The sequence below is a fragment of the Dendrobates tinctorius genome, unplaced genomic scaffold (assembly GCF_039654945.1).
Source record: "Dendrobates tinctorius isolate UK_male_01 unplaced genomic scaffold, ASM3965494v1 ptg000111l, whole genome shotgun sequence".
Taxonomy (NCBI): Eukaryota; Metazoa; Chordata; class Amphibia; order Anura; family Dendrobatidae; genus Dendrobates; species Dendrobates tinctorius.
In genome coordinates, this window is record NW_027361779.1 from 11,825,375 (window position 1) to 11,846,695 (window position 21,321).

At 48.6% G+C, this 21,321-nt stretch overlaps 1 protein-coding gene across 5 annotated transcripts in view; it reads left to right on the plus strand.

Moving 5' to 3' along the window:
• The window catches only part of FBXL4 (F-box and leucine rich repeat protein 4), a 130,580-nt gene that overhangs the window by 41,256 nt on the left and 68,003 nt on the right, over positions 1–21,321 (plus strand). For 2 of the 5 annotated variants that reach the window (XM_073589522.1, XM_073589518.1), the window contains exons 1-2: positions 7,133–7,257; positions 20,453–21,048. In XM_073589522.1, the coding sequence (XP_073445623.1) occupies positions 20,537–21,048 (512 nt within the window). In that variant the 5' untranslated portion in view covers positions 7,133–7,257; positions 20,453–20,536. Of the gene's footprint in view, positions 1–7,132; positions 7,338–20,452; positions 21,049–21,321 lie in introns of those variants that run through there. The other 3 variants (XM_073589519.1, XM_073589520.1, XM_073589521.1) reach the window with 3 other exon arrangements.

Here is a 21,321-nt window from a genome sequence, read left to right on the forward strand (position 1 = left end):
TTGTGCCACTGTATGTTTGTATTTGATGAAGTGATCAGGAATGGGTAGCCATGTTTTGCCACATCTAATTGTAGATTTGTGGCTAGCAATTCTATCCTTGACGTGTTGTGTAGTCTCACCCACGTAGAGTAGGCCACAAGGGCACTTGATGACATATACCACAAAATTCGAGTCGCAGGTACAGAATCCTTGTATGGGGAATGATTTGCCCGTACGTGGGTGAGTGACTGTATCTGATTTTATGATATTTGAACAGGAGGCACAACAGAGGCAAGGGAAAGTACCCTTACGACGTGTGGCTAATTGGCGTTGTGTTGATGTTGGTAATTTGCTCCCAATGTCTGCCCGGACTAATTTGTCCTTGATGTTGGGGGCTCGCCTACTACACATAAAGGCTGGTGAGTCGAAGGCCTTGATATTTGGGTATGCCCTGGAGAGTAATGACCAGTGTTTGCGAATAATAGAGTGAACTTTTGGCATAAGGGGATGGTAAGTGTGGACAAAAGGAACTCTTTCAGGATTTGGGATATTTGAAACTGATATGGGTGGATCTAAGACATGTATTTTCTCCCTTTCAAGGAGACTGGTAGGGTAGTTCCTCTCTAGGAATTTGGATGACATCTCATCTAAACGAGTGGGTAATAGTTCTGGGTCAGCCACTATTCTAGAGATCCGTGTGAATTGTGATCGCGGAAGACTGCTTCTTGTAGCTTTTGGGTGGCTGCTAGAATAATGGAGCAGACTATTGCAGTCTGTAGGTTTAGTATATAGGTCAGTTGTAAGATTGCCCAAAGAGTCTTTGTGCACCATTGTATCTAGGAAAGGTTGCTGTTTGTTGTTCAAAAAAGTGCATAAAAGCGCGATGGGATCGAACGTAGCACCAGCCTACGCAAATGCTTTTATGCACTCTTTTGAACACATATATCCAAATAAGGTCTTTGAGGAGTCCATCATTGGTTATCATCGCTACATCGACGATATTTTCTTTATGTGGTCAGGCTCTCCTGAATCCCTACAATCATTCCACACTTACTTGAACACATTGGATAAGGATTTACAGTTCACCATTAATTATGACACGACCCATATACCTTTCCTAGATACAATGGTGCAGAAAGACTCTTTGGGCAATCTTACAACTGACCTATATACTAAACCTACAGACTGCAATAGTCTGCTCCATTATTCTTGCAGCCACCCAAAAGCTACAAGAAACAGTCTTCCGTGATCACAATTCACACGGATCTCTAGAATAGTGGCTGACCCAGAACTATTACCCACTCGTTTAGATGAGATGTCATCCAAATTCCTAGAGAGGAACTACCCTACCAGTCTCCTTGAAAGGGAGAAAATACGTGTCTTAGATCCACCCGTATCAGTTTCAACTATCCCAAATCCTGAAAGAGTTCCTTTTGTCCACACTTACCATCCCCTTATGCCAAAAGTTCACTCTATTATTCACAAACACTGGTCATTACTCTCCAGGGCATACCCAAATATCAAGGCCTTCGACTCACCAGCCCTTATGTGTAGTAGGCGAGCCCCCAACATCAAGGACAAATTATTTCGGGCAGACATTGGGAGCAAATTACCAACATCAACACGCCAATTAGCCACACGTCGCAAGGGTACTTTCCCTTGCCTCAGTTGTGCCTCCTGTTCAAATATCATAAAATCAGATACAGTCACTCACCCACGTACGGGCAAATTATTCCCCATACGAGGATTCTATACCTGCGACTCGAATTTTGTGGTATATGTCATCAAGTGCCCCTGCGGCCTTCTCTACGTGGGTGAGGCTACACAACACGTCAAGGATAGAATTGCTAGCCACAAATCTACAATTAGATGTGGCAAAACATGGCTACCATTCCTGATCACTTCATCAAATACAAACATACAGTGGCACAACTGAAACATCAGGTAATTGAACAGGTCTCCAAACCTAGACGAGGTGGCAACCAAATACAACTTTTGAAACAGAGGGAAACTTTTTGGATCCATAAATTAGATACACTGACACCTAAAGGCCTCAATAGAGAGATCGATTGGCTCTTATGATTAACCTAATGTTGTTCATTATTTTCAGACACGATGATATCCTACAATGATCGGTAAGTCCTCACTATTTTTCAAAAAAAAATTTTATTTTTATTTTTACTATTTTTCATTTTTCCTTTACGTCATTCATTGCATTCATTTTTTCATCCATTTTTCATTGTAACTATTTATTTTGCATCTATCATTATTTGGCTTGAGCTATAGCTCGCTGATTGCCCCCCATTCTTTATTCTTTATTTTTCCTATTTTTATTTTTTTATCATTTTTTATTTTTATTTACTGTTTTTTATTAATTTTTTATTTTATTATTATTTTTTCATATTCTCTGTATATGCTTTTGTTTCAGTTGCTTCATATACTCTATTCCCCGTTAGGACTTACTTATTAGCAACATGTCACTACCATCCCTTTGACCTGCCAATTTTCTTGCCCGTCCTCTCCTTTCCCATGCTGTTCTCAGAACTACCCCTCCTTCTCTATTGAGACGTCTTACTAACAACCTTCCACTCTCTCTGCACCATTAGTGTGTCTGCCCATCCTTATTTCTGCATTCCTTTTCACTCCCTTCTCTGGCCGGTATTGTAACCACACCCCCTTTCCCATAGTGACGCCTTACTAACAAAAAATCTCTACTCTATTCCCACACGCTGCATCACCACCGCAGCCGTCTCCTCTACCGCGCAGAAGCGGTCCTCCCTTGTCCTGGCAACTACAGCGCATGCGCGGTGTCTCTCCCATACGGTGCTATGTCACTTCCGGTCCGGCGGTGCACATCGCAGTACTTAAACCCTGCCACACCATGGACCTTGACAGCCTCCCATCTACTCCTAGGCAGGGCGCGGGAGCACCACCTACAGTGCTCATTTTTTCCTCACAGGACCCCCCAGGTAACCTACACCGAATGGACATACTTTATACTGCATTTTAGCGCTGGCACCATTAGTCTCACTATGTGCCATTCAACTTACAGGTGGGAACCACCATATGACAGCCAGTGCAGCCCCAAGCTAAAATCTGCTTATTTCAGGTAATCCACGCCATATTTATTTACTCTTTACTGCGCTTTGGCGCTGGTATTATCAATTTTCACTATATGCTACTTATCCTATAGGTGGAAACTACTTAATAACAGCTACTGCAGCCTCAGGCTAAAGCCTTCCTATCTCAAGGTATATCATATACCTCTATATATACCTTTAAATTATCTCTACCAACATTATTTTGAACTGTCCCTCTTTGCAATACTCAGCTGAAACCAATTTATGACATGACCCAGCTGAAATCAGTCTACACACTTACTGGACAGTATCCGTTTAAGTCATCTTCTACGACATCTAAATCTCTCAGGTATATCATATATTCTTTATTAAATCTGACATTTTATTCATATTCTTCAACCATGGAATAGCTTACACTTGTATATATATTTCACCTTCAGTTACCTTAAGGGGATACATATCCTTTCCAAGTGCCCTGGGTCCGCTACTAATTCTATTAAGGTAAACCTATGGTGTCTCTGGTCTCTTAATCTCCTGGAGTTAATTTTGAATTTCGTACTTGATTTAATTAATCAAATCAATATGCTATAGCTGACTAGTAGCATTTCATCAGTAACTTTACATACATTACTGTTCATTTTGTTTTTTGATCCTTCTATGTATATTTGTTACTTTATTATACAGTGGCATTTGTCGATCCATAACTGATGTGTATATTCTGTGTATATTCACTTTATTGTATATATTCTTCTATTTTAGTGTACCCCATGAATAAGATCCGGGAGGATCAAAACGTCGGGTATTCTGTTTGTACATTGTTTAAATTCTACTCGGGCACATCCCTCCTCTGTTGATGGATTGGACACATTCAATAAATATAAGAATTTTTGCATACGATCAACGTGTCGAGTGCGGTGAATCATTCTTTTTTATGTGTACAAGGCCCCAGCGGTCTAATTCACCTGCACCTATTTTTTCCCGGCCCTGAGTGCGCACCATTCCCACGTATATAATGCACTAGAAGATGGTATTCACACCATGCAGAAATATCGCAGCGTTAGACCCCAGTCATAAAGGCCAAGCTTTCTATTCCAATAGGTCAGTTTCTGTTAGAATAAATCTGGAAACTTTCTACATATTCCAGTGCATCTCGAGTTTTCGTTGGCGACACATTGTACTTTATGTGAGTGCTACATTTTGGTCAGCTACAAGTCCCCGTCTGTGTGTCCACACATAGCAGCTGGCTGTGCAGAGGGACAGTGCTTGCATTTAGCGTCCGTTCCCCGGGGTCTGGTCACTGGCGTAGCATGGGGGGGGCGGGGGGGGGGCGGTCCGCCCCAGGCGGCATGTGTGTGGGGGCGGCGCGGCAGCAGCAATTCCACCCTGCAGTGCAGTGCAGCGGCGGGCAGGGAGCGATGCGATCACGGCAGCTCCGCTGCCTGCAAGAGTGAATAGCAGGAACGGAGCGGCAAGGATCCGTCCTGCTTCCTGCCCGGAGACCGCGCTTCCTGTTTCACACAGAGGAGCGCCGCTGAATGACGTCATCATTCAGCGGCCGCTGCTGTGTGAGGGAGGAAGCGCTGGCGATGCTGCGGACAGGTGAGAGGAGAGAGGTGGTGTCTTGTGTGTATGTATGTGTATGTATGTATGTATGTCTCTGTGTGTGTATGTCTGTGTGTATGTCTGTGTGTATGATGGAGCAGGCAGTGATGGGAGTGATGGTCTAGAAGGCAGTGATGGGGTGAAGGAGCAGACAATGATGGGGGTGATGGGGAAGGCAGTGATGGGGTGATGGAGCAGGCAGTGATGGGGGTGATGGAGCAGGCAGTGATGGGGGTGATGGAGCAGGCAGTGATGGGGTGATGGAGCAGGCAGTGATGGGGTGATGGAGCAGACAATGATGGGAGTGATGGGGGTGATGGAGCAGACAATGATGGGGTGATGGAGCAGGCAGTGATGGGGTGATGGAGCAGACAATGATGGGGTGATGGAGCAGGCAGTGATGGGGTGATAGAGCAGACAATGATGGGGTGATGGAGAAGGCAGTGATGGGGTGATGGAGCAGACAATGATGGGGTGATGGAGCAGGCAGTGATGGGGTAATGGAGCAGGCAGTGATGGGGTGATGGAGCAGACAATGATGGGGTGATGGAGCAGGCAGTGATGGGGTGATAGAGCAGACAATGATGGGGTGATGGAGAAGGCAGTGATGGGGTGATGGAGCAGACAATGATGGGGTGATGGAGCAGGCAGTGATGGGGTGATGGAGCAGGCAGTGATGGGGTGATGGAGCAGACAATGATGGGAGTGATGGGGGTGATGGAGCAGACAATGATGGGGTGATGGAGCAGGCAGTGATGGGGTGATGGAGCAGACAATGATGGGGTGATGGAGCAGGCAGTGATGGGGTGATAGAGCAGACAATGATGGGGTGATGGAGAAGGCAGTGATGGGGTGATGGAGCAGACAATGATGGGGTGATGGAGCAGGCAGTGATGGGGTAATGGAGCAGGCAGTGATGGGGTGATGGAGCAGACAATGATGGGGTGATGGAGCAGGCAGTGATGGGGTGATAGAGCAGACAATGATGGGGTGATGGAGCAGACAATGATGGGGTGATGGAGCAGGCAGTGAGGGGAGTGATGGGGGTGATGGAGCAGGCAATGATGGGGTGATGGAGCAGACAATTATGGGAGTGATGGAGCAGGCAGTGATGGGGTGATGGAGCAGACAATGATGGGAGTGATGGGGGTGATGGAGCAGGCAATGATGGTGGTGATGGAGCAGGCAGTGATGGGGTGATGGAGAAGGCAGTGATGGGGTGATGGAGAAGGGAGTGATGGAGCAGGCAATGATGGGGGTGATGGAGAAGGCAGTGATGGGGTGATGGAGAAGGCAGTGATGGAGCAGGCAATGATGGGAGTGATGGGGTGATGGAGCAGGCAGTGATGGGGTGATGGAGAAGGCAGTGATGGGGTGATGGAGCAGGCAATGATGGGGTGATGGAGCAGACAATGATGGGAGTGATGGGGTGATGGAGCAGGCAATGATGGGAGTGATGGGGAGAAGGCAGTGATGGGGTGATGGAGAAGGCAGTGATGGGGAGAAGACAATGATGGGGTGATGGTCGAGAGGGCAATGATGGGGTTGTGGGTGAGAATGCAATGATGGTGGTGGTGGAAAGGGCAATAAATGGGGGGTGGTGGAGGAGGAGGAAATGATGGAGGTGGTGGAATGGGCAATGATGGGAGTGGTGGGGGAGAAAGCAAAGATAGTGGTGGAGAAGAAAATGATGGAGGTGGGGGAGAGGACAATAATGGGATGCGAGGGGAGGAGGACAATGAGGGGTGTGGGGGATTGGGATATACATAATAAAGGAGACTATGTAATATATACCTGTATGTGTGTGTGTGGCTATATAACATCAATAATCTATATATATGTATATATACACACACGTAGCTTTGACGCCATAAAAGGAGGGGGGCCCGGACACATTTCTTGCACAGGGACCCCAAGCTGTCAGTGTCCGCCAAAATAATTTGTACTTTCTGTTTTTTTTTCTGTCACATTATTAAAAATTAGTATTAAAAAAAGCCATTAGGTCTTCATCCAGCATCACCAAGCTAATACATACATATAGAGAACTGCAAGAAGTTGAAAGTCTAGAAATTTAGAAATAATAGCAGAGTTAGTAGCAGACTAAAAATTAGATCTTTGAGTGTAGTGTGGGCTTTTCGGATGCTTCCGAATTATCAACGACCAAAGGGGCGGCAAATTTTTCGACCGCCCCGGGCGCCACAAACAGTTGCTACGCCACTGGGTCTGGTGACATACTGAAGCACAGAAGCGGCGGAGCTCTGCAGACACCGGGACCGGGAGCGGCCAGAGCTGCTGACAAGCCGCCACAAGCAGTACTGAGTGACAGCAGCGGCCACGCCCACACACTAGCCGTCACGTGCTTGCAGAAGTGACCAATCACAACATTCCTCTCGGAATCCAGTCACGCCTATCACAATCCCCGTATTTGTGCAGGTGCTCCGTAGCCTGCATAGTGATTGGTTGGTGCTGAGTGAAGTGGGCGGGTCAGAGTAATTTGCTCTGGATAGCAGCTAGTCTGCTTCCGGTAGCCGGTGTCCTGTGCCGTTACTCAGCAGCTGCATACCACACCGGCTGCCTGGCTCGGTACTGCTGGAAGGTAACGCGTGGGCTCTCCGTGCCGTGTGTATGTGTCGCTGCTCTCGGCCGGCAGCAGTCTGTGGCTTCCTCTGCATTCTCGTACGTCGCCTCCCAGGTGTGGGTGTAGAGACCCAGTGATTAGCGTCAGTGCAGGGGGACGTCACGTGTCTGTTCCCGGCTCCTCAGTGATGTGTAATGCCGCCTGCTTCCCTCCCCCATACACCCACTATTCTGTATGGTGCTTGCCAGGGTCTGGACAGAGGGGCAATGGCCGCTGCCATGCTGCTGTCAGGGGTGTGTGCTCATGTGGGCAGAGGACCATGGTGTCCCGGAGATCGGACTGCGCTTATAGGGCTGGAAACGCGTTAGCATGCTTTCCAGTGGTAGAAGTGGGCAGACGCTGCGCCGGTCCCCGCGCTCCTGACACTGTATAAAGAGTATGTCACCTAATAAAGATTTCCCATTGTTTTTCTAAATAAAGCTCAAATCAGTTTTCTATTTATATGTAAATATTTAGAGACCCTGCCAGCATCATTTTTGTGATGCAAAGCAATAGCTGTCACACAGATGAAACTTGATACCTCTGGTGAAGCACTCCGCATTGTTCTTCATTAATCACCATTTGAAGTTTTCAGCTAATCAGATTTTGGTGCACAGGGGCTGGACTGTACACGGCATCTTCTCCCAGTCTGTGATTCTCCAGCCTTTCCACCTGCCTCCAGTCAGTGGGTGACAGACACTGCTGATATTTCAAACAGAGGAGTCAGGCGGAGGGGCCAGGGAATCACAGACCGAAGGCAGCAGAAGGGCCAGGGAGTCACGGACCGGAGGCAGGTGAACGGGCTGGGGAATTGCAGGTGGAGGGGCCGTAAAGTCACATACTGGAGGCAGGCAGAGGGGCTGGGAAGTCACAGACCGGAGGCAGGTGGGGAGTCACAGACCGGAGGCAGGCGGGGGGGCCGGGGAGTCACAGACCGGAGGCAGGTGGAGGGGTCGGGGAGTCACAGACCGGTGGCAGGCGGAGGGGCCGGGGAGTCACAGACCGGTGGCAGGCGGAGGGGCCGGGGAGTCACAGACCGGTGGCAGGCGGAGGGGCCGGGGAGTCACAGACCGGTGGCAGGCGGAGGGGCCGGGGAGTCACAGGCCGGAGGCAGGCAGAGGGGCCGGGGAGTCACAGGCCAGTGGCAGGCGGAGGAGCCGGGGAGTCACAGACCGGAGGCAGATGGAGGGGCCCGGGGAGTCACAGACCGGAGGCAGACGGAGGGTCCGGGGAATCACAAACCGGAGGCAGGCGGAGGGGCCGGGGAGTCACTGACCGGAGGCAGGCGGAGGGGCCGGGGAGTCACTGACCGGAGGCAGGCGGAGGGGCCGGGGAGTCACTGACCGGAAGCAGGCGGAGGGGCCGGGGAGTCACAGACCGGTGGCAGGCGGAGGGGCCGAGGAGTCACAGACCGGAGGCAGGCGGAGGGGCCGGGGAGTCACAGACCGGAGGTAGGCAGAGGGGCCAGGGAGTCACATACCGGAGGCAGGCGGAGGGGCCGGGGAGTCACAGACCGGAGGCAGGCGGAGGTGCCGGGGAGTCACAGACGGAGAGACTGGGAAGTCACAGACCAGAGGCGGGCCAGTGAGTCACAGACCGGAGGCAGGCGGAGGGGCCGGGGAGTCACAGACCGGAGGCAGGCGGAGGGGCCGGGGAGTCACAGACTGGTGGCAGGCGGAGGGGCCGGGGAGTCACAGACCGGTGGCAGGCGGAGGTGCCGGGGAGTCACAGACGGAGAGACTGGGAAGTCACAGACCAGAGGCGGGCCAGTGAGTCACAGACCAGAGGCAGGCGGAGGGGCCGGGGAGTCACAGACCGGAGGCAGGCGGAGGGGCCGGGGAGTCACAGACCGGTGGCAGGCGGAGGGGCCGGGGAGTCACAGACCGGTGGCAGGCGGAGGGGCCGGGGAGTCACAGACCGGTGGCAGGCGGAGGGGCCGGGGAGTCACAGGCCGGAGGCAGGCAGAGGGGCCGGGGAGTCACAGGCCAGTGGCAGGCGGAGGAGCCGGGGAGTCACAGACCGGAGGCAGATGGAGGGGCCCGGGGAGTCACAGACCGGAGGCAGACGGAGGGTCCGGGGAATCACACACCGGAGGCAGGCGGAGGGGCCGGGGAGTCACTGACCGGAGGCAGGCGGAGGGGCCGGGGAGTCACTGACCGGAAGCAGGCGGAGGGGCCGGGGAGTCACAGACCGGTGGCAGGCGGAGGGGCCGAGGAGTCACAGACCGGAGGCAGGCGGAGGGGCCGGGGAGTCACAGACCGGAGGTAGGCAGAGGGGCCAGGGAGTCACATACCGGAGGCAGGCGGAGGGGCCGGGGAGTCACAGACCGGAGGCAGGCGGAGGTGCCGGGGAGTCACAGACGGAGAGACTGGGAAGTCACAGACCAGAGGCGGGCCAGTGAGTCACAGACCGGAGGCAGGCGGAGGGGCCGGGGAGTCACAGACCGGAGGCAGGCGGAGGGGCCGGGGAGTCACAGACTGGTGACAGGCGGAGGGGCCGGGGAGTCACAGACCGGTGGCAGGCGGAGGTGCCGGGGAGTCACAGACGGAGAGACTGGGAAGTCACAGACCAGAGGCGGGCCAGTGAGTCACAGACCAGAGGCAGGCGGAGGGGCCGGGGAGTCACAGACCGGAGGCAGGCGGAGGGGCCGGGGAGTCACAGACCGGTGGCAGGCGGAGGGGCCGGGGAGTCACAGACCGGTGGCAGGCGGAGGGGCCGGGGAGTCACAGACCGGTGGCAGGCGGAGGGGCCGGGGAGTCACAGACCGGTGGCAGGCGGAGGGGCCGGGGAGTCACAGACCGGTGGCAGGCGGAGGGGCCGGGGAGTCACAGGCCGGAGGCAGGCGGAGGGGCCGGGGAGTCACATGCCAGTGGTAGGCGGAGGAGCCGGGGAGTCACAGACCAGAGGCAGGTGGAGGGGCTGGGGAGTCACAGACCGGTGGCAGGTGGAGGGCCCGGGGAGTCACAGACCGGAGGCAGGCGGAGGGGCAGGGGAGTCACAGACCGGTGGCAGGCGGAGGGGCCGGGGAGTCACAGACCGGTGGCAGGCGGAGGGGCCGGGGAGTCACAGACCGGAGGCAGGCGGAGGGGCCGGGGAGTCACAGACCGGAGGTAGGCAGAAGGGCCGGGGAGTCACAGACCGGAGGCAGGCGGAGGGGCCGGGGAGTCACAGACCGGAGGCAGGCGGAGGTGCCGGGGAGTCACAGACGGAGAGACTGGGAAGTCACAGACCAGAGGCGGGCCAGTGAGTCACAGGCCGGTGGCAGGCGGAGGGGCCGGGGAGTCACAGACCGGTGGCAGGCGGAGGGGCCGGGGAGTCACAGACCGGAGGCAGGCGGAGGGGCCAGGGAGTCTCAGACCGGAGGCAGGAGGAGGGGCCGGGGAGGCACAGACCGGAGGCAGACGAAGGGGCCGGGGAGTCACAGACAGGGTGGAGAAGACCCAGTGCACACTCCGGCCCCTCTGCACCAAAATCTAATTAGCAGGAAAATTCAAATACTGATTAAAGAAGAACAAGCTGTATAAAAATTATTAGCACTGAATCTGTTAGGCCATGTGCACACGCTGCAGATTTTTCTCTGCGGATCCGCAGGTAAAACCACAGGTACAGTTGTGGCCAAAAGTATTGACACCCCTGCAATTCTGTCAGATAATACTCAGTTTCTTCTTGAAAATGAATGCAAACAAAAATTCTTTGGTATTATTATCTTCATTTAATTTGTCTTAAATGAAAAAACACAAAATAGAATGAAGCAAAAAGCAAAACATTGATCATTTCACACAAAACTCCAAAAATGGGCAAGAGAAAAGTATTGGCACCCTCAGCTTAATACTTGGTTGCACAACCTTTAGCCAAAATAACTGCGACCAACCGCTTCCGGTAGCCATCAATGAGTTTCTTACAATGCTCTGCTGGAATTTTAGACCATTCTTCTTTGGCAAACTGCTCCAGGTCCCTGATATTTGAAGGGTGCCTTCTCCAAACTGCCATTTTTAGATCTCTCCACAGGTGTTCTATGGGATTCAGGTCTGGACTCATTGCTGGCCACCTTAGAAGTCTCCAGTGCTTTCTCTCAAACCGTTTTCTAGTGCTTTTTGAAGTGTGTTTTGGGTCATAGTCCTGCTGGAAGACCCATGGCCTCTGAGGGAGACCCAGCTTTCTCACACTGGGCCCTACATTATGCTGCAAAATTTGTTGGTAGTCTTCAGACTTCATAATGCCATGCACACGGTCAAGCAGTCCAGTGCCAGAGGCAGCAAAGCAACCCCAAAACATCAGGGAACCTCCGCCATGTTTGACTGTAGGGACCGTGTTCTTTTCTTTGAATGCCTCTTTTTTTCTCCTGTAAACTCTATGTTGATGCCTTTGCCCAAAAAGCTCTACTTTTGTCTCATCTGACCATAGAACATTCTTCCAAAACGTTTTAGGCTTTTTCAGGTAAGTTTTGGCAAACTCCAGCCTGGCTTTTTTATGTCTCAGGGTAAGAAGTGGGGTCTTCCTGGGTCTCCTACTATACAGTCCCTTTTCATTCAGATGCCGACGGATAGTACGGGTTGACACTGTTGTACCCTCGGACTGCAGGGCAGCTTGAACTTGTTTGGATGTTAGTCGAGGTTCTTTATCCAACAGCCGCACAATCTTGCGTTGAAATCTCTTGTCAATTTTTCTTTTCCGTCCACATCTAGGGAGGTTAGCCACAGTGCCATGGGCTTTAAACTTCTTGATGACACTGCACACGGTAGACACAGGAACATTCAGGTCTTTGGAGATGGACTTGTAGCCTTGAGATTGCTCATGCTTCCTCACAATTTGGTTTCTCAAGTCCTCAGACAGTTCTTTGGTCTTCTTTCTTTTCTCCATGCTCAATGTGGTACACACAAGGACACAGGACAGAGGTTGAGTCAGTTTTAATCCATGTCAGCTGGCTGCAAGTGTGATTTAGTTATTGCCAACACCTGTTAGGTGCCACAGGTAAGTTACAGGTGCTGTTAATTACACAAATTAGAGAAGCATCACATGATTTTTCGAACAGTGCCAAAACTTTTGTCCAACCTCTTTTTTATGTTTGGTGTGGAATTATATTCAATTTGGCTTTAGGACAATTCTTTTTGTGTTTTTTCATTTAAGACAAATTAAATGAAGATAATAATAGCAAGGAATTTGTGTTTGCAATCATTTTCAGGAAGAAACTGAGTATTATCTGACAGAAATGCAGGGGCGTTAATACTTTTGGCCAGAACTGTAAAATGACCTGCGGTTTTACCTGCGGATTGGCCTGCGCTTTGACACCTGGACAATGGAATAGGTGGCAAACCGCAGCGGAATCCGCAGAAAGAATTGAAATGTCAATTCTTTCTGCGGATTCAAAACCGCAGCTTTTCCGCAGTGTAAAAACCGCAGCATGTGCACAGCGGATTGTAAATCCCATAGACTTACCATTGTACTGTACACTGTCCGCAGAGGCCGGATCCACAGCAGAATCCGCAGCGTATGCACATACCCTTACTGGCCCAGTGTCTGAGAAAATGACTTTTAATTCTGTGACAGCACTTGCTTCCCAGACCAATCACTGCCTAACGTCAACTGATGACCACGCAAGCCCCCCACATGCAATATGAGGGGACGTGACTGTGCACCAAAACCTTGGGCATCTCAAAGGTGCACACAGATACAGTGTTGGTATGCTTTTTATAGGGGTTAAGTCCCCTATATCATGTATCTTTTTTAAAATGCATTTTGGAATTAACAGGTTCCTTGTAATTATTATGTTACTTAGTGTGTAGATTTCTATTATGTAAATGAAAAGACGCATGCCTCTTTGTGATTCAGGAGTGACGTTGAGTGGTGTACACATCACAAATCTGACACCAGGCTCTGCGGTAACACCACTGCTCGTCATGAATTTGACAAGCTGTAATCCCTACGCCCCCGTCCCGCCCAGCTACACACACCTAGTCAGAGCAGGGGAAAATGGTATGAGAACTCCAAGCCGCATAACTTCCGGTTGTGCCAAAATGATGCAACTTTTCAGAGCTTTTTACTGTAGAATCCTGACATAAAAGCCTTGATGAATCAGGCCCATAGTGTTTGACATGAAATGAGTGCATCGGTAGCAGTCGCACCCAATCCCTTGATCCTGAGTGGAGCCAAGCTCTGTGACATATAGGAAGATAGCAGTATTGTAAAGAGCACGTAGTGGATGCACCGCTATTGGGGCCCAGGAGCTTGAACCACTTTAGTTGAAAACAAGCAGATCTAATACCACTTACAGCTGAGCGTTTGTTATAATACATCCTCTTCCTAATGTTCTCATTGATTTGCTGCCATTTTTTTTAGGTCTTATTCCGACAAAACCATAAATCTGTTACAAGTTACTGGACTTTTCAAAGCTTTGTGCACAATAATGTTTAATCTATTCTGTTATTTCTAAACACTGTTTTTCGGTGATTCCTTTGTATCTCCGTTCATACTGCACCCCCACACACAAGTTATACACCTTCAGCAAGAAAATAGCCAAACAAACCACACATCCACGATTTGATCACAAAATACAGTTTAAACATTAATTTTCATAAACCTGCAGTAAGGAAAAATGACCTGCAGGTGGCACCACAGTACCCCAAAGCACACTACCAACACATTTGTATACATGCACTGCTTCTTCGGGGATTACTTCGCCCCACAAACACACATGATACACCATTTGAAAGGTAAACTTGCCCCCTTCAGCAAGAAAACAGCCAAACAAACCACACATCCACAATTTTATCACTAAATACAGTTGAAACATTCATTTTGCTAAACCTGCAGAAAGACACAATGACCTGCAGGTGGCACCTCAACCGGAAAACATTTTTTGGCCTCTACTTATCAAAACAATTTATTGTATTACCAATCTACATATATAAATACCTGTCTGTGTTCATCAGCTCATGAAATACATTTACATTTGACCAGCTTGCTTTTTCTGAAATTGCCTGCACCCCCGACGACCAATGTGCGAAAATTTTGCACAGGCCAAGCTAGTGTCTTTTATTTAGCAAAATGGGCTACTGATTACTTTATGAATGAGCAAAACAATGGTGAAATGATTTTTAAGGAGGCTTACAAAAGTCATCATTCTCTGCAGTAAATCGTCCTGTATAAACATTGGTCATCTTGCAGCTCTGTGCACTCTTCTGTTTTGCAAATGGCTGACTGAACTATCTGCCTTTAAAGCACCACTCCAGTGTTGGAGTGGTGCTTTAAATGCAAGTCCCTGGTCATATAATGATTCTCCAACGTCTTCACCATTTTTCGGCACTGCTGCGGTCCTGTGGCGCCATCCCTTGAGCAAAGCTTCTGACTGTCCGTAAGTCAGAAGCCACGTCACAAGCTCTCAGTGCAAGGATATGAGAGCCAGATCGAGGCTCTCATAGACGACGTACATTGATTAGTGACTTCCAACTCGCTGCGTGAAACACTGGAGCAGCCTGCAGGTCACACTGCGGGAGATGGACCGCAGCAGTGGCGAAAACAAATAAAAACGCCGGAAGGTGAGTATCGGGCAGGGGACTTGGATTTTAAGCACTCTTCCAGCGGTGAAATAAAGAAAAAATGCTGGAGTGGTGCTTTAAAACTAGGACTGTCTCATGTGCAAAACAAGGGTATACTGCATTTTTTCCCATGGACTGTGTGGAAAAATTGATTGTGTGTATTAGCATATTGACATCCACTGTAAGTGTGACCAAAGTCTTAGTTCATGTTCACACTGAGTGTTTGATGTGGGTTTTCAAAGTGATCCAACTCAAAATTCATATCAAAAAGTTCAGTATGAACATACTCTTGGACCGTGACATATGGATGTCTGAATTCAGAGTATGGACCGCGATGTGATGTATTGACTGGCCGGTCGTCTCATGATTTGAACCAGGCAGCCTATTATATGCCTATGAGACTGTCACATTCAGGTCAGGAGAGCTGTGGGCAGTCAATAAACCAAGGGCAACATGTGCCAGGAGTTTGTATGTTCTCCCCATGTTTGTGAGGGTTTTCTCCTGTTTCCTCCCGCACTCCAAAAGCATACTGATAGGAATTCTACTGTAGATTGTGAGCCCCATTGGAGACAATGATGATAATATATGTAAAGCGCTGTGGAATATGATGGCGCTTTATAAGTAAGCAAAGCAAATAATCGTTTAAAACAGCACCAACAAATAAGAAGGTACTGGGAGGGGTGAGATCCTCTGCCTGCTTTGTGAGGAGGGGGGAAGCAAAAATGTATGAGCTGTGCCTGTCAGGCCTATTGCGCCTGACACATTAAGAGCTTCCATCCCAAGTTCCATCAATTTTTCCATAAGAAAACGTGCAGCATTAAAAATATTGTTACAGTGGCTGCCACCCAAGAGAAAACCAAGTGACTTTTTGTCTGTTCCGATGAAGTTGAGCGCCAAACTCCAGTGTGAATCTAGCTTACATCTCTGATTTTGGGTGCAGAATCCACAGTGACAGTAAAGCACAATGTTGCTGAATGGTGTTTTCACAAAACCCATTCACTCAAAGCATACAAATCAGATTTAAGATGTCCTCTGGATTTTTGCATACATTTGGTGAATTTCCACAGCAAACTTCGTTCAATGGAACTCTCTAACATGTGGATTTCATTGGTGACTTGCTTGTGCGCACAAATTTGCTTACTTACCTACTGCAGTACCTTATATCCATTTATGTTCTGGGGCCTAGAAGCCAGACTGGTGTGATTCAGATAGAACTGTTTCAATTTTCTCTCTATCTCTCTTGACCTGAGGAATAGTAAGGCATGCTAAGATATTTTTTTTTATTTCCAATGGGGCTAAGAACTTCCTGGCAGGTAGTTGCTGTCTGCCTTGCAATGATCTCTCCCAACTCAGACAGTGATTCTCCTGCTTCCTGTGATGTCACGTGGACAGAGCAGCTCTTTTTCTTTCATTTTGCTCTGTTGATGGGGCTTGACTGCTGATGACATGCTGATTGATGGCCGGCTTACTGCTGCCTAAGTATGAGGAGTCGGTTGTCAGTCATCAAGGTGTCAGCAGAGCGGAAGCAAAAGAGCTGCTCTGTGAATGTGACCAAACACGGCAAGTCTTTATTGCTCAACCACCACAAACCCTGTGTATACCAGACCAAGCCCAAACCCCATAACCTCCTTATCTAACATCACTGAAGGGGAGCTTGCTCATCTTCTCTCCAAATCACACCTCACCACTTGTGCACTTGACCCTATCCCATCCCACCTCCTCCCCAACATCACCACCACTCTTATCCCATCCCTAACCCACCTCTTCAACCTATCACTAACTTCTGGTACCTTCCCTTCTGCTTTCAAATATGCCACAATCACGCCTATCCTTAAAAAGTCAACCCTCGATCCAACAGCCACGTTCAGTTATCACCCAATATCGCTGCTCCGATTCGCTTCTAAACTGGAGCAGCATGTCCACACTGAACTTTCCTCCCACCTCTCATCTAACTTGCTCTTTGACAATCTACAATCTGGCTTCCGGCCCCCATCATTCCACTGAGACAGCCCTGACCAAAATTACCAACAACCTACATACAGCCAAAGCTAACGGACAATACTCTATACTCCTGCTTCTAGACCTGTCCTCTGCTTTCGACACCGTTGACCACTGCCTCCTACTACAGATCCTCTCCTTCTTTGGCATCAAAGACCTCACCCTATCTTGGATCTCCTCATACCTTTCCAACCGCACATTCAGCGTCTCCCACACTACCTCCTCATCCCACCTTCTCTCTGTTGGAGACCCCCAAGGCTCTGTTCTAGGACCCCTACTGTTCTCAATCTACACACTTGGCCTGGGGCAACTCATAAAGTCCCACGGATTCCAGTAGCACCTTTATTCCGATGATACTCAGATCTACCTCTCTGGCCCAGACATCACCTCTCTGCTCTCCAGAAACCCAGAGTGTCTATCATCCATATCCTCCTTCTTCTCCTCTCGCAGTCCTCAAACTCAATGTGGACAAATCTGAACTGATCATCTTTCCCCCATCTCACAGATCTTCCTTACCCGACCTTTCTATAACAATTGACAACATCACACTTTCCCCCGTACCGGAGTTCCGCTGCCTCGGAGTAACCCTTGACTCTGCCCTGTCCTTCAAACCACACATCCAAGCTCTTTCTACCTCCTGTCGTCTCCAGCTCAAAAATATTTCCAGAATCCGTCCCTTCCTCAATCTACTAAAATGCTTGTGCATGCCCTCATCATCTCCCGCCTCGACTATTGCAACACCCTTTTCTGTGGCCTCCCTGCTAACACCCTTGCACCTCTCCAGTCCATCCTCATCTCTGCCGCCCGACGAATTCATCTCTCTCCTCGCTGCTACTCCTCCGCTTCTCCCCTCTGCAAATCTCTTTACTTGCTCCCATTCCCTCAGCGTATCCAATTCAAATTACTAATACTGACCTACAAGGCCATCTACAACCTTTCTCCTGCATACATCTCTGAACTAATCTCCCGATACCTTCCCTCACGTAATCTCCGGTCCTCCCAAGACCTCCTTCTCTCCTCCACACTTATTTGCTCCTCACCCAACCGCCTGCAAGACGTCTCCCGAATAGCCCCCATCCTCTGGAATTCCCTGCCCCAACACGTCCGGCTATCAACCACACTCGGATCCTTCAGACGGAACCTGAAAACCCACCTCTTCAGGAAAGCCTACAGCCTGCAATGATCCCCGCTGCCTCCTCACCACTAGTAGAGCTACCGCCTCATAATCACTGGAGCTGCTGCAACCCCCCAACCTACTGTCTCCTTCCCCACCATCCTGTAGAATGTAAGCTTGAAAGGGCAGAGTCCTCTCTCCCCTCTATATCAGTCTGTGATTGTTAGTTTGTTTACAGTAAGTGATATCTGTAATTTGTATGTAACCCCTTCTCATGTACAGCACCATGGAATCAATGGTGCTTTATAAATAAATAATAATAAATAATAATAATCAAAGGAAGCAGGAGAATTACTGCCTGAGGCGGAAGAGATCGTCACAGGGCAGAACAGGCAGGTAGCTAGCAACTACCTGCCAGTAAGTTCTTAGCCCCATAGGGAAAAAAAAAAAACAAAGTTCTCGGATAACCCTGTTAAACATTTTCACATATCAAGGATAGGTAATAACTTATGGATTGGTGCAAACTCTAGCTCTGTCTGAACAGAGCTGCGGCAGAGCATGATGCATTCTCTACGGGACTGCCATTCTCTATGGTTCTGGCTATCTCTGGTCCCCTAGAAAATGATTGCAGCAGTGGTGTGGTACTTGTCTACAGGCACAGCTCTGCTCCTTTCATATAGGTCAGTACATAACCCCTTTAGTGGAGATCTGAACTCCACGATCTGGAAGGCTAGAGAATGACTTTTATTGTTCAGTATAACCCTATAAGGCCTCAGAGACCCTGACATTTTTCATTTATATGCAAAGCCATATCACATTTTTTTTTGTGGGAAGAGCTGTAGTTTGGAATGACAAAATTCAGTTTATTTCACCAAAATGTCCTGAACAATGTGAAAGAAATCCAAGTGGGTTGAAATTGTAAAAAGTAGCAATTTCGTCATTATGTTTTGGGTTTTGTTTTTATGACGTTATGGTAAATATAACCGGGTATCTCAGGCCAAATGTATCTGGGGTGCCCACTAGCTCAGGAGCTGAGCCTGCTCCATTCATCACACAGTACCCGAGTCTACAGGTCTCCCTGCACATTACAGCTTTGATGTGGTCATAAATCAGTGGAGGGGAACTCAGAACAAGGCAGATAACAGGCTCTTGCAGGCAACTGTATTTTTGGTCCGAGTGCTGTCTGACAAGATATCATATCAGACCTGGACCGAGGTTTTTCTTTGGGGCCGTGCACATGTCTGACTTTTCCACGGACCGAATCTGTCCGAGGAAAAAATGACAGCAAGCATGTTTTGTATCCAATATTCAGCTCACACATGGCCATTGATTCCGAATTTCACTGACTGACAGAATGGAGAAGATGAAGAAATTTTATTTTACCATCTTCTCATACCAAAAAATCTGATGACACTATGATTAAACCGATTTTCTCGGATAAGAGAAAATACCGTCATGTGACTCTAGCCAAAAAGTTACAAACTTTCCTACTAGACTGTCAAAACGAGCTTACTGATTGATTCTCAGTTAACTGATTCAGCAGCCAGTATTACTGCAACACAAAGGCTACACATGGCTAATAGTGCAAAATTTTGTAATGAGATCTAAGTGGTAACGTTTCTCCTTCTGGTGAGTGACATGCCTGGCATGCCAGTGTGAGGAAGCTTATTAACCCTGCAATGCTTTTCTGAGAAATTAAATATCCAAATTATGTCTTTAGATAGGAAAAGGGCTTGACCTCTACTGCTACCGATTTGAAGTAGCAATCCTAAAAGTCACTATTCACCCTTTAAAGAGCCTTTCCAAACCAGAATCCCAATTTGCAGGCACGGTGTTTCAGGGTGTTGCCCCTCGTCAGTGCAAAGTATGAGATCTGATTTGATTCGTTGAGATGCTGGGATCTAAGGCTCTCACCTAGCTAAATCAGATCTGACGAGGGGTAACACCCCTTAACACTGTATCTGCAAATGGAGGTTCTGGTTTGGCTTTTATCCGAAGTCATGTGGCCAGGCTTGTTAAAGGGTCGATAGTGACTTTTAGGATCCTTCCTCTCTGAAGAGTCAATTTGCATATATATTTTGTAATGAAACCCAATTGCAAAATGATTTTTGTCCCCAAATACATGCATCTAAGTAAAAAATCTAAATTGTCCCCCAAATATGGACAACTTTTTTTTAACGCAGTGCCCACTCCTCTAAAACACTGAAGGTAATGCACATTAATAAGGGGGTGCAATTTTTACTTCCTAGAAAGTTGTGCAGACACCTTGAGTGGACTAACTGGTAGATCTAACTGAATTAATGAATGCACTTTACCTAGCCCAGCATTTGGGTAACACATTGTAACGACCGTGGTACAGAGCATGTACATTATGTAGTAGCCGTGCCCATCCAAGCTTCCATGCTATATGGAATCATTGCTGTTATGGTTACTCTTTAGTGTACAGTCCATGCCTGTAGATTCTTTTGTATTTCTGGAAGCTTTGTAAGGTTGCAGTCTAAGCCGTTTTTTCTATTGTTTTCTGCAGGGATGTGTTTACCAGGTCGACGACCGGTTGCTTCAAGAAACAAGTTAGACCATACCATTTACTTGTCACGTCTGTTTGAGCTACATGACATCTTGGTTTCCTATGTTAACAGTCCTGAGCATGTTTTACTACATTTGCCTTCGGCGCCGTGCCCGGTTAGCTAGTAGGGGGGAGATGATTAACAGCCGGAGAGCCATTGAGACAAACAGCCGTGCTTTGCCAATGTCCACTGAAACTGTACAGTATGCCAAAGAAGTTTTGGATTTCAGTTCTCACTATGGAAGTGAAAACAGCATGTCTTATACAATGTGGAATTTAGCTGGTGCCCCTAACGTCTATCCGAGCTCTGGGGATTTCACCCAGACAGCTGTGTTTCGGACGTATGGAAACTGGTGGCATCTAAGTGACAGCTCGGCTATTCCTTTCAAGAGAACATCACCAAGTTTCTTTAGCCAGGATTACGTAGAACTTGCGTTTGAGGAACCAGTTTATCCTACAGCGGTTCATATCCTTGAAACCTACCATCCAGGATCCATTGTGAAGATTCTTGCTTGTTCTGCAAATCCTTACTCACAGACCACACCTACTGAAGTAAGGTAAGACCCCCTATGTCAGTGGGCAATTAGTGTCCGAGTGGGTTCCAAACCTCACAGAAGATGACAAGACTACTGTACAAGAAGTCTAGTATCTGTACAGACTTAAGCTTGTCATTTAAGTAAGATGTACATCTCGCAGTGATTGTCCACCTGAAAAAATATTGAAATGTGTTATTGATGCAGTTGTTTAATTCATAATGTACATGAAAACATAAAACTACGAAAATAAAAATGAAAATGTCCTACAGGGAGATCATAGTACATCTACTCCGA